Below are 13,768 nucleotides of genomic sequence, written 5' to 3' on the forward strand. Positions count from 1 at the left end.
GTGTGTGTGTGTGTGACCAACCTGTGCTGCTGTGTCCCTGTCTCTGTGAGTGTGTGTGTGTGTGTGACCAACCTGTGCTGCTGTGTCCCTGTCTCCTGTGAGTGTGAGTGTGTGTGTGTGTGTACCTGTCCTGTAGCTTCTGTGTCCCGCTAGGTGGACAGTCAGCTCACCTACTCACTCTTGTCAGCTGACTGCTGTGTCAAGTGGGTTATGAGAAAGGTAAGTGGCTTGGTAGAATAATAGATAGAATGAGAGACACACTTGGTAAGGGAAGGGTCTGTGGTGGCACGGTGGACCTGAGAGGAGTGTCCCAGGGCCTGCCTTGGGCTTGGTTTTCCTAGGCTGTTCTGTAGACATGTAACATCAGAGCATACAGGAAGTAGGTCTCAAAAACCATGGCCTCCCTCCCCCATCTCTGTCTTTTCCGTATCTCCCTCCCCCCTTATTTTTCTCCTTTGAGCATGTGTGGGTCTCCTTCCTTCTGTTCCCACATTGTCACTGCTGAGACCCCAGAAAAGTTGCTTTTCCCTGCCTGGTGTGGCCTGAACAGACATATTAAGGTGGTGCACAGGCTGGGTCACCAGGAACCAAAGCCCTCCTGGTGCCGTTTTTGAATCAGTTCTGAGAAGCCTGAGTAGGTAAGGTAGGGCTCTGACTGGGTGGTTTAGGGCCTGGCCTGTGTGGCATAGGTGAGACCTGACCCTCTAACCTTGTCTTGCATTTCTGACCCACACTCACTCTGAGACTCCCCATGGCTAGGTGACCTCTCTGTTTGCAGTTCTCAAGGCCTCTTGAGATGGTCCCCAAGGTGTAGGGTACAAAAACACACAAAGAGGGAGCTGGAGGCAGTGGGTGGAGGCAAGAGAGAGCTCCAGTCCCCAGATACATCTCCAAGTAGAGATTGACTTTACTTCCTGTTACTCCCCTGTCTCTGCCCACCAGTGGGTTTCAGTGTCTAGGAGGATGCACAGTGGCAGTTCTTCCCAGATCCTCATGGGGGAAACAGAGCTGCAGCCAAAATCTGCTGCCTCCACAGAAGAGATCTCCACAGGGGTAAAAGGCAGAGGTTTGTTTTGTTCGTTGAATAAATATTAGTAAGAATGGTGACGTTGCCAGACAGTGGAACTCCAGCTCTGGATACAGCCCAGACAAATGTGTCCCACTGCACACACGTGCTCTCATAACAAATCATGACTGGTCCCCAGGCAGGAGGATGGCACATGCAGCTCATTATGAATCACCTGGTCATTGGGGTGCCATCTGTTAGATAATTGCCCTTATCCAAATTAAGAATAAACATCTTTTTTTAGATTTATTTATTTATTATATGTAAGTACACTGTAGCTGTCTTCTGACACTCCAGAAGAGGGAGTCAGATCTCATTACAGATGGTTGTGAGTCACCATGTGGTTGCTGGGATTTGAACTCAGGACCTTTGGAAGAGCAGTCAGTGCTCTTAACCTCTGAGCAATCTCTCCAGCCCCACATCTTATTTTTATAACAGAAACGTTTCTATTCCAGCCAGCCTGTCAGAGGGAGGTATCCACCTTCCCTGGAAGATGGAGCTGTGGACTTCCTTCCTGTTCATGTCTCCAGTGGATGGCTTCCAGACCCCTGAGGAAGACATTAGTGGGTTGTCAAGATGGCAAGAGGATTATTTAGTTTTGAAAAGATCTACAGCTGTTTAGAGAGGACAGAGCCAGAGCTTAGCAACTGCAAGTTTCTAAAGAAAATGTTCTGAGAAAAAGAAAGAACGTGTTTCCTCCCTTCCTACAGCTGGGGTTTGTCTTTCCAGTCAGGGCACTGGTTTCTAGCCTGGATAAGTATTCCCAAAGCAGACTCAGGAAGGTGGCCTGGGGGATCATCAAACCAAGGGCTAGTCTTTATTCAGGTCTCTAGGGCCCATAATTGGTTTTCTAGTTGAAGATAACCAAATCAAAAGTACCAAGAAGCCCCTGTCTGAGGCCAGCGTGAAGTCTGCTTTAAGTTTCCATAGGCCAGGTAAATACATAGCCCCTGCTTGTGCTAAGGTGGTGTTAGTGGATGAAGCCAGACCCCAACCTTAGGAGAGAGTCATGTCTCTGTGGTGAGCATGAGCCCGTCTGTGAGCCACAGCTCAAAGCCAGACAGAGTGTTTGGAAATGCTCAAACCAGTAAGTGTTGGAGGTGAGTGAGGGGGGATGTAGCTCAGTTGGTAGCGTGCATTAATAGCATTCTGGAAGCCTTGAGTTCTAGTCCTAGTACCACATAAAAAAGCCAGGCCCAGGTCTGTGATCGAAGCACTAGGGAGATAGAGGTGGGAGGTCATAAATCGAAGGTCTTCCTTGGGTACATGATAAGCTGACTAGCTTGGGCTACACAAGACGCTGCCCCACACTCTCCTGAATATAGAGGGTGGTGAAAAGAACTGTGAGGGGAGTTAGCTTGTCCACGGAGGTTCCAGGGTAAGCCAGCTACTCTGTCTGGTAAGCTGACACTTAAGCAGAAGAAGGAAACAAGAGTGAGATGACTGACAGGTAGAGAAGAAGGAAACAAGAGTGAGATGACTGACAGGTAGAGATTGTAGGGATTAGCATAGTAGCTTGGGTCAGACTGGGGTATCCAAGCAGCTGCACTGTCTGCCTGAAGCCATACCCAGGTATAAAGGGAAGCAGCTGGGAATGTTCAAAAGATGACTGTGAAGTAAGATGGATGAGTGCTACATCGTGAACTAGGGAGAGTGAGCTAGCATGTTCTTGGTGGCATTGATGGCAACAGTGGCAGTGACAGCAGCAGCAGCAGCAGCAGCATTGAGATGTCCTGCAGGGGTTTATTCTGGGGCATTGGAAGAGTGTCCCACTGACTTAGGACATGTGGGAGAAAGTCTGCCTTCCAGGCATTGTTTTGGTTTGGTGACAATGCTAGGGGTTGAATTCTAGGCCTTGCACATGGTAAGCGCTCTGCTACGTGGACACCTCCAGGTGTCTTCTTTAACAGGTTCCCCATATCTATCCTTACCTGATGTACCTGGTTCTCGTGTGGCATGCTCCTCACACACTCTTTACCCATGCTGAGGGTGTCAGCCTTGAAACTCTAGTGTGGGGATTAGGAGACTTTGATGTTTATCCAGTTCAGCTGTTTAGCTATCTTTGTCTTGGCACACCAAGGCTTCTCCTGGGCCCAGTTTCTCTTTGCACATGAGAATTATGCCCACGTAACCTTCCCATCTGCACATTTTTACCTGAGGGAGTGGATAGAACTAACAAACAAACAAACAAACAAACAAAACAACCCCCCCCAAAAAAAAGCCTGGGCTATGAGATGGGAGATGGGGGCTGGGAAAATGGTTTGGATCATGCGCCATTCATTGGCCATTCTTTCTCTTTTCTCCCATCTTACCCCCCAGGTGGCAGGGCTGAGACCTCACCAGCACTGATGTAGTAGGAGGCCCGCAGGGATGGAGAGCAGCCTGGCTGGCAGCATCTCAGGTAAGAGAAGTCAGCCTCCCTATCTGAGACCCCCTGCCCTCCTTGGAGCCAAACGTAAATTGATGTTCTCAACTAGTATCTTCTGGTATGTAGAATTTTACTGTGGGTACCAGGACTTTGAAGGTCACCCAGAGAATAAAACAAGGACATTAACGTTGGGAGAAAAAAAAAAGGCAAAGCTGGGCTATAGAGATATGCAGCAAGTCGGGTAAAATTGGGGTGCTTTGGTGCTGGAACTGGGGCTGAAGACTCTGGCTGGTCAGGTTTGGAGAATGAGCTCGCTGGGTAGGATGGCTGGCTTAGAGATGCTGGTGTTTAGTGAATCCAGAGTTCTATAGGTCCCAGGGTCACTTGGAGTTCAAGGTCTTTATCTCTCTGCAGGCTGCTATGATGACAAAAGCAGGCAGCCTGGGGATCCCCAGGCACATGCTGCCTGGAGTGGAAAAATTTCCTACCTGGTCATGTGCTCTTGTTAGGAACACATGCAACCAGAAGCAGCCCTCTCCTGCGAATGGCCCTTAGTAGCAGTCCTGTCATGGCAACAGAGAGCATCATTTTGTCATAATGAATGGGGACAAGTACCTATAGACCAGAGGCTTTTATCACATCTGAGCCCAAGGCAATGGGCCTCTGGGCAGGCTGAGGTTCAAGCACACCCCCTTTCTTAGCTGTAGGACCTGCAGGGACCTAGGATATCCACATTCCTCTCTACTCTTAAGTGGGCAGATGGCGAAGAGCTCTGCCCAGGGTCATCTTCCTGGTTGGATGTCAAAGCCAAGTTTAACCAGGCAAGGCATTAAACATGGGGGTCTCTGGGTTACTTTAATTGGCAGCATGTCAATCAGGGACAGTGATCTCTTCTCATCGAATAAACTTCAGATTCACCGCCAGACTGGATACTTGGTACCAAATGTTTCCTATGTCCAGATTTCAGTGCAGGTCAGGGGACAGTCCTGTAATCAATTCAACTCCATACACTTGGGCATTCAAGTCCTGACAATATATAATTGAAGTCACTACTTTCCTCCTAAAGCATGGCTTTATTAAAATGAATTCTCATGAGCAAGCACGGGGAAGACCAAAATTTATTTGGAACTGATATTTATTAACATTATGCACCAGGAATCTATCATAAATATTTTCCCCTGAAATAAAATGTCTTAGTTACTTTTCTGTTTCTGTGATAAAACACCGTGACCGAGGCAACTTAGAAGAAGAAACATTTAATTTGGCTTATGTTTCAGAGGATTTGAGTCCATAATGGTGGAGTGAAGGGACAGCTGAGGACATACCTTGATCAATAACCTACACACAAACACAAACACACACCCAGAGAGAGAGAGAGATAGAGAGGGAGAGAGAGAGGGAGAGAGAGAACGAGAGAAAGAGACAGACAGACAGACACAGACAGGCAGACAGAAGAACCGGGAACGGCACAACTCTTTTGAAACATCAACGCCCACCCCCAGTGACACACTCCTGTCAATGAGGTCATACTTCCTTCTACCAACTGAGGGCTAAGTATTCAAACATAAGGCCCCTCTGGAGGCCATTCTCATTCAAACTACCACAGAAAGTCAGTTGACACTAAGACATAGGTCTTCCACCCTGGACTGGTAATGACATCCCGAGTCATGTGTCACACTCTCAGTTCCATCAGCCTGTCTGTCTTTTGCTGCAGTGCCTGGGCTAGCAGCATCAGCTCTCTAGGTTTATGATGGAGGAGCTCAGCACAGCAGGGTTTCGCTCAAACATCTCCTCACCTAGATGGACTTTAGTTTCAGAGCAGATAACAGAAAAACTACAGAGTGGAGGCCCCTCTTTCTCTGTTGACATTTTACTTTAGTGAAGTATGATCGATGAGCCAATACTGACATAGTAACTACCCAAAGCCCATAGTGTAGACGTGGGCTAACCCTTGGAGCTGAACTTTCTATGGGTTTGGTATAGAGCAGTGTCATTGACCCCAAATACAGCACCCAACTGCTCCTCCTTCCTCCCTCCCTCTAACGTGAATGACCAGGTCCCGCTTTATGTGCCTTTTCCAGAATGTTGTATAGCTGGCACTACCAAGCCTGTGGCCTTTTCAGGTTGGCTTCTTTCACTTAGCAATACACATTTAGGTTTCCCCAGACCCCCATCTTTCTATGACCTGATAGTGGATTTCTTTTTATTACTAAGCATCACTCCTTATGCATATAGCAGTCTCCACGCCTGTCCTCCTTCCCCCTCCTTTCCCCTCCCACTCCCCATTTGCCCACTCCTCCAAGGGCATCTTGTTTCGAATTGGTTTGGGGTCAACACTTACAACACTGACTGCTGGATTATTCGATACACTCACGCTCAGCTCTTTAATCCGTTGCTGACGTGTCTTTTGAAGAAGTTGCCATTTTTCATTCCTACTGTTAAGGAATAAGTCCCTGCTGCTTTGCATACTTGTCAGCCTTTAGGCTTCTGTCAGTGTTAGCATTCTGTGGTAGAAGCTTAACTTTTAACATTGTATAAGCCAAATTTTTCCTTTCAAGGATTTTCTTATTAAATTATATGCATTATATGTTTTATAAGCCAACTTAAATGGGATTACACTGAATTTAAGTATTATTGGCCTTTTCATTTCGGGATATATTTGTCCTGGGGTTCTTTATTAGTTTTACTTTTGCTGTGATAAAAAACCCTGACCAAAGCAATAGAGAGAAGAAACGGCTTATTTGACTTACAGTGTGAGCTCTAAGAGTCATCATTGGGGAAGTCATGGCAGCCATGACGTCACATCGCGTCACATCACGTTCCAGAGCACAGAGAGAGTAAAAGCGGCCCAGTCTGCCTGCTGCTGCTGCTGTTCAGCTTTCTGTACAGTCCAGAGCCCAGGTCCTGAAATGGTGCCTCCAGGATCAGGGTGGGTCTGCACACCTCGGCTAACGGCCAAGACAACCCACCGCGGACATGCCCACAAGTAACTGAACTATGTAGTTGTTCATTGACACTTTCTTCCCAGGTGGCAGTTAAGGCTAATAGCACAACTTCTTGCCTCTTCAGTAAAGTTTAGTAGTTTTTCCTTACAAAAGACTTGTGTGCTTTTTAAGGCATTCACAGCTCTTTTGTAATGGCTATTGTCAGTCTTTAAAAAGTGATTTTGAGTGCTTTGTGCCTGACAGTCTTGCTGAACTATAGTATTTCCACTTATTAGTGAATCCTCTGGCACACCTGAGCATACAAGAGGTTTTGTTTTTTCTCTTTTGTGTTCCCCCCTATCCTTTGGCTGATTCCCCAAGGACAAGGTTAAATAGTATCAATGATACCAAGTGTCTTATTCTGTTCTTTTAGCAGTCTTCTATCCTTTGCTGTTGAATAGAATGCTTGCTATAATTTTAGTACACAATTTTTGTTGTTGTTGTTAACTGGAATTTCCCTATAGTCCTAGTCTGCTAATGCTTTCCCTTCTGCCTCCTGAAATGATGCCTTTATCATATGACTCTGCCTGCATCTGTTGAGAATGACATAAGACATACTTTTTTTAATGCTAGAGAATTAATTACAGACAACATGGCTGCCAGGCAATCTCTCTACAACACCACATGCTTTCTTTACTTTTAATAAGATAACCTCAAGAATTATATCAAGCCAGCATTGCTTTTCTGGAGTAAAAATGCCTGCTAGGCTATATTATTTCTGATTCTGATGAACTTGCTTTGCAAATGTTTTTTTTTTTTTGTTGTTTTAGGAGCAGTAAATCTCCAATTTCCTGCCTATCCCCATTCTTGCACGCTTGTCTTATAGACGGCTCCCGGTTCCCAGCCTCTCATCCTTTCCTCTCTCTTCTCCTCCTTTTTCATTCTCTCCTAGTTACTAAACAGTTGCAGAGCTGGGAATAGTTCTTTCTTACAAATTAAACGATATTTTATTTATGAGTGACGAGTGTGTGTCTGTGAGTATGCTGCATATGTGCAGGTCCCACAGAGACAGAAGACAATGTCAGGTCCCCTTAGCTGGAGCTACAGCTGGTTGTGAGCCACTACACGTGGGTGCTGGGAGCTGAATTCAGGTCCTCTGGGAAGAGCAGGACATGCTCTTAAATTTTGAACCGTCTCCCAAACCTTCCTTTGAATTTTTTGTGGAATGAGTTGATGCAGCCATGTTGTATATTTGGTGCTAGAATTCAGCTTTCACATTAGCTTCTTATAAATGTTCATACAGTCTGTTTGTTTTTTAAAAAACATGGCTTTGTTTAAAATTATTTTTAACATATTTTCATTTAAAAAAAATTAAGGACAGGGTGTACATATTCCTGACTGTCCTAGAACTTGTAGGCCAGGGTAGCCTCGAACTCACAGAGCTCTGCCTGCTTCTGCCTCCCAAGTGTTGGGATTAAAGGTGTGCACTGCTGTGCTAGGCTGTTTTTATTTTTATGGGTATGTGTGTGTTTGCCTGCACGTATCTGTCAGTCACCTGTATGCAGTGCCCATAGACACCAGGAGGGCACATCAGATCTCCTGAGACTGGAATTACAGGGGACGCCTTGTGGGTGCTGGGAACTGAACCCAGGTCCTCTGGAAGAGCAACCAGTGTTCTTAAGCACTGAGCCATCTCTCTAGCCCCTTTAACCTACTCTGGAATCAATTTCAATTAGTATTTTCTGGTCAAATTAATTCCTTTATATATGTAAAGATTTGGTGATATGAAGGCTGTGCATGACATTTTCGGATTGGGGGAATCCTTTTGTACTTTTGCTGCCCTTTGTTTTTAGCGTTAACAGCCCTTTTCTACTCCTTTGACTGTGCGGCTGTGCTGCTGCTGAAGACTGTTGTTCCCAAATCTTTCTCTAGGCTCACAACTGTTTCACGCTGCCCCCTTTCAGTCAGGCATGAGCATCTTACTGGTGTAACACACAGAAAGGTGTACATGTCACAAGCTCCATAAATTCTTATAGAGCAAACACAGTGTTGTGACCAGGACCCACATCAAGGGACACCAATAGGACCTGAGAGCCCATGCCGCTGAGATGCGCCATGGTCTTGGCTTCGGATTCACAGATTAGTTTTGACCAGATCTGATGTCCCTATAAAGTGACTCACATCCGTACTGTCTTTTCTGAAGTGGTCTTCACTGTGGCTCCTTACTGCCAGGAGCTTGGCGTAAGGTATGGTCTGGGAGCTGTTTCCCCCAGCTCTAGTGGATTGCCTTTACTGAAAGGGCTCGGAACGCGGTTTCCCATTCGGAGACTTTGGGGCCTACCTACCTACTTACTCGTGGTGAATTTGCTAAATTGGGGGGTGGTTCTTACCAGTGGGGTGTTCCTGCTCCATGCCTACTGTATAGGAGCAGGGGCCCTGCCGGTGAAGAGGAAAGTTTAGTGACTTAGGGTGTGGTACCCCTAACCACTGAGGGACTGAGCATGCCTTTGCCTAGAAAGCACCCAGTTCCAAACTCTTAGAAAAAGAACACCAAGTATTTGGACAGAGAGATGGTTCAGCAGGAGCTCTTAAAGGGCAAACCTGAGAGCCCAAGCTCAATACCCAAAACCTACTTGTGGAATGAGAAAGTCAACACCACAGAGCTGTTCTCTAACCTCCACATATTCACCTTGCATCTGCGCGCGCGCACACACACACACACACACACACACACACACACCACACACACACCTGAGGTGAGGGGAAGGAGGTTTTTAATTTTTTTTTTAAGTGGTGACTTTGAGCATTGGCCATCTTTTCTCCCTGGACCAGGAAGCATCTCTGCTTGATTTCTTTAACGTGTCTGACTCTTCTGGGCTCTGGGCCTTGGATAGAGAAGGCAGGACAGCGTATGCATGGCCTTGGCAAGCCAGCCATGCACTTGTGTTTACTCTCCCGTGGGCTTTCTCCTCACTCCACATTCTGCCTGTCCGTATAGGATCCTTCAAGTCTTTCCCTATCCCTGTTCTTTCTTATCCACATTCTTCCCTTTATTTAAAGCTATTTGCCTTTCACTCTTAAAGCTATCCCTACCCATCCACAGCCCTCTTCCTCTCTAGGCTCTTCTCATTACAGAGTGATGTCTTCTGACTTCTCCCTTTGCCTCTGCAGGAGATGGGCTGGCAAGGATCAAGCAGGAGAAGCCAGAGTGGCTGTTGCAGACGGTGGCATCTCAGGCCACAGAGAAGGACAAGGAAAACATATTTCAGCAGCAGAGTGGTCTCCCTCCCTGCCAGACCATGGGGAGGCCCTGGGCTCTGGGGTCACAAGAGGAGACTGGGGGTACACGGTGGGCCCCACTTCCTGAGCAGGATGCACCACTGGCTGCTCGAGTTCCAGGGTCAGCTCCAGGTCCTCTGAGCCCCTCACTTTCTGCGGGCGGGGGTCACTTTGTGTGCGTGGATTGTGGGAAGAAGTTCAGCTGGTGGTCGTCTCTGAAGATTCACCAGCGCACACACACAGGTGAGAAGCCTTACATCTGTGGCAAGTGTGGCAAGAGCTTCAGCCAGAAGCCCAACCTGGTGCGCCACCAGCGCCATCATACGGGTGAGAGACCCTTCTGCTGCCCGGAGTGCACGAGGCGCTTCAGCCAGAAACAGCACCTACTCAAGCACCAGAAGACACACTCTCGGCCTGCCACTCACACATGTCCAGAATGTGAGCGCTGCTTTCGGCATCAAGTGGGCCTCCGCATCCACCAGCGGGCACATGCCCGAAACCGCCTGGGTGCCCGAGTCAACTTACACGAGATGTTCCGGTATGCTGCTGCACGTCGCTGGTCCTGTCGCCTGCGCCCAGGATCCCCACGCGGGCATCCCGAGTGGGTCTGGCTGGGGCTCTGCCGGAGTTGGAGGGGCCAGCATGGTGTCCGGACAACAGCCCATAGCCGCTTAGGTCCCAGTGAACAGCGTCAGTTCATCTGCAATGATTGCGGTAAGAGCTTCACGTGGTGGTCATCGCTGAACATCCATCAGCGCATCCACACGGGTGAGCGGCCCTATGCGTGCCCTGAGTGTGGCCGCCGCTTCAGCCAGAAGCCCAACCTCACGAGGCACCTACGCAACCACACCGGTGAGCGGCCGCACCCTTGCTCACACTGTGGACGCAGCTTCCGCCAGAAGCAGCACCTGCTCAAGCACCTGCGCACGCACCTACCTGGTGCCCAGGCCGCAAGGTGCACGAGCTGTGGCCAGAGCTGCCCCAGCCGTGCAGCACTGCGAGCCCACCAGCGTGTGCACGCAGCTGCGGAGCTGCTGCGCTCGCAGTCTGCAGTCCGGGATGGTGTGCCCGGCTCTGAGTCACAAGCTGAGATTGCCCAGAGTGTGGTTGTGAAGCCCCAAGGTCCCCAGGGTGCTAAGGAAGTGCTGTGTGGCCAGGAGTGTGAGACCTTGGCTGTGCCCAGCGAGCAGCGCCAGTTCATCTGCAACGAGTGCGGCAAGAGCTTCTCATGGTGGTCAGCGCTCACCATCCACCAGCGCATCCACACGGGCGAGCGGCCCTATGCTTGCCCAGACTGCGGCCGCTGTTTTAGCCAGAAGCCTAACCTCACACGGCACCGGCGCAACCACACAGGCGAGAGACCCTACCTGTGCACAGCCTGTGGCCGTGGCTTCCGTCAAAAGCAGCATCTGCTCAAGCATCAGCGTGTCCATCGTGGAGCTCAGGCCCCACACCCTGGCCCAGAGGAAGAGCTGTAGTGTGCCCTGTGCAGCTATGGTGGTGGGTGGGGGAGTGTGTGCCTGTAGGGTGTATGCCAGGAACAGGAGATGCTCCCAGAGTTAGGCTCATCAAGGTTCTGAGGCCTGAGGATGTTATTCTAGAAGCATCTCAAAGGAAGTCTAAAAAGTGCCTCGTAGGGGCGGTGAGATCAAAGCTGTGGGTGTTTAGGATGGGCTGTGATTGTTAGTGTACCATTCAGAATTGGCCCCCAGCCTTAGGTACCTTGTGAGGAGCTGTTGGGGTCTCTAGGAAAGCCACTGTGTGTGAAATGACCTGGGACTGATCAATGGTAGCACTAGCCTGTCACATACGCTACAAGATGGTCAGTGCGGTGGTCCCCATGGGAAAGACGGTCAGAGACTCAAGGATACCAACAGAACAAAGGCTGTAGCTAAGAAGGTGTAATTATTTCCCCAGCTCCAAGGACCGTGCCAAGCAGCCACGCTGGATCATTTGATGGCCCAGACTCTGAGCATCTTGCTGCTTGGAGCACTAGGTACAGCAGACTGGCCTAATTGGCAGTGTGTATGATGATTGGAGGGTGTGGTACAGTCAGGTGGTCTCATCCATAGCTTGGCTGCTTGGGGAAGTGACTATGCAAGAACAGGCTGTGCCAAGTGTGTGTGTGTTTGTGATTGCCTTGGGTCCTTACCCTTACTGGTATTGGAGAAAAATGAAGGACTGAATACTCCACATGGTGTCACTGTTCTTTCTGAATCATCCTTACCCAAGCCCAGGTGTGTGAGCTCCCTAGGATAAGGTGTGTGTGTGTGTGGCAGGTGCAGGGGCTGTTACCATTCATCTGTGTCCTACCTGCTGCCCAGGCTTGCACATCACTTCCCATACACTGATTCTCCGTTCCCCACTCTATCCCTCTGAAGTCACCTCTCATGTCCCTCTACAGAAGGGTGGCTGATGTGCTGGAGCTGACAGAAGCCAGGGCCCCAGCCTAGGCTATGTAACCTTGGGCCTATACTCCTTCCAGGAGATGAGTACCAGGGCAGGGTACCCTGGAACCAGAAGGAAGGTGAGACCCAGTAAACGTCTGGAGGAGGGAGAACTATACTTGCATACTTGCCGGTGTCCTGGGGCTGATGACACCAAGTGCAGAGTTTAGCCTGGCTTCTGGTCGCCACTCTAAATGGAGAATAGCTTAGCCTTTTATTTTGTAGATGCTTTAGTTGTAGTGTTATCAAAGGACAGGTAAGGCTACAGAAGGACAGACAAGACCCTTGCAGCCATTGCCCTTCTCCCGAGGAGCACAGCGGCAGTGAAGCTTAGCATCAAGCCCGGACTGCTCTTTCTTGGTCATATTCTTTGATTCTAAACTGGACTGAGTCCTGCCCTGGGTGAGGTGTGCATATCAGCTCTGAGTACCAATAGGAAGCTGAACCTGCAAAGTTCCCTGTCCTACCCCCTGCCCTCCCCCATATCCCCCCACACACACACCAGAAGCAGCTTCTCCCCTGCCTCCCTGGTAATACCCTGCCCTTCCTACCCAGCCTGCACTGCCCTTCCAGGAGCTTTCCAGTGTCTTACATTACATCAGAACAGAATCCTTCCAGGCTTCTTCGTCTTTGTCATCTAGCAAATCCTGAGTCGAGCCTGAAAAGATGGCCTACTCCTGAAAGGCATCTCAGGGCACCATTTGGGGCTAGAGAACCATTGCCTTCAGGGTAGACTCAGCAGAAACATTGGCTCCCTAGAGAACCAAGTGGGCGAGGGGTGGTGCAGGCAGACACTGAAGATATCAGTTATGCTCCATCCGTCAATGGAATAGGTTCTCTCCTGCAAATGGCCCGCGTTGAATGTCAAATCACAGTGGAGCATCAGTAGGTTCGGGGTTAACAAGGCCCAGTTGTAGCCCCTGCTTGTGCAAGTTGGTGAGAATGTCTGTTCACTTTTCTTGCGTGGTGACTGTCTCACAGGGTCAAAGGGCAGACAGGGTGAAATCCCACAGAGGGCTGAATTATGGTTTCTATGCATATTGATCAGATGGGGTCTGCAAAGCATTGGCTCCTTAACAGACCTGTACCAGGATTTGTACTAGATGGGTAGAACATAGCCCCTGCCCTCACTGAAGGACTTCCTAGTGAATCATTTTCATATGCTATGCAACTTATCATAATCCTGTATGCTCAACTCTCAAAAAAAAAATGGCTTCAGCGCTGGCCTTGTTAGCCAGTCTCTCTTGTTCATTATCTCATTTAATTCCTCGTGGTCAGTGACGTGAGCTAAGAAGTGACCTTGCCAGTTGACATGGAGGGAAATGGGTTGGTAGTGGGACTTGTCCACCAAGCCCTGTTCTACACTGGTGACAGGCCCAGACTGCCTGTCAGCCTCAGGTCTGTTGTCACGACGGTTGGCTCCTCAAAGGAAAGCACAGAACTGCCATCTTGAGTTCGGATTCCCTTTCTTTGTAAAGTGGGTCAGAGAATATCAAAGAGATGGCATAAAATCAAAGACAAGGTTGGACTTGTCCTAGAGGTTTACAATGTGGGATGCTGTGCAGCACTGCAGAGATCAAGGGGGAGGGGCACATGGGAGCCAGCCCTGAGAAAGGAAACAAGACTCCAAGGGTTCCTGTCCCCCGTCCTCTGCCAGGTAAGTGAGTGCAAGCCTGCAGGGGCC

At 49.1% G+C, this 13,768-nt stretch overlaps 1 protein-coding gene across 8 annotated transcripts in view; it reads left to right on the forward strand.

The window, feature by feature from the left end:
• Positions 1-11,824, forward strand: part of Znf775 (zinc finger protein 775) — a 34,391-nt gene extending 22,567 nt beyond the window's left edge. For 6 of the 8 annotated variants that reach the window (XM_029478547.1, XM_029478545.1, XM_021164636.2 and 3 more), the window contains 2 exons: positions 3,386-3,467; positions 9,530-11,824. In XM_029478547.1, the coding sequence (XP_029334407.1) occupies positions 3,437-3,467; positions 9,530-11,115 (1,617 nt within the window). In that variant the 5' untranslated portion in view covers positions 3,386-3,436 and the 3' untranslated portion in view covers positions 11,116-11,824. The other 2 variants (XM_029478549.1, XM_029478546.1) reach the window with 2 other exon arrangements.
• The last annotated feature ends 1,944 nt before the right edge of the window (positions 11,825-13,768 follow it).

Source organism: Mus caroli, chromosome 6 (genome assembly GCF_900094665.2).
Source record: "Mus caroli chromosome 6, CAROLI_EIJ_v1.1, whole genome shotgun sequence".
Taxonomy (NCBI): Eukaryota; Metazoa; Chordata; class Mammalia; order Rodentia; family Muridae; genus Mus; species Mus caroli.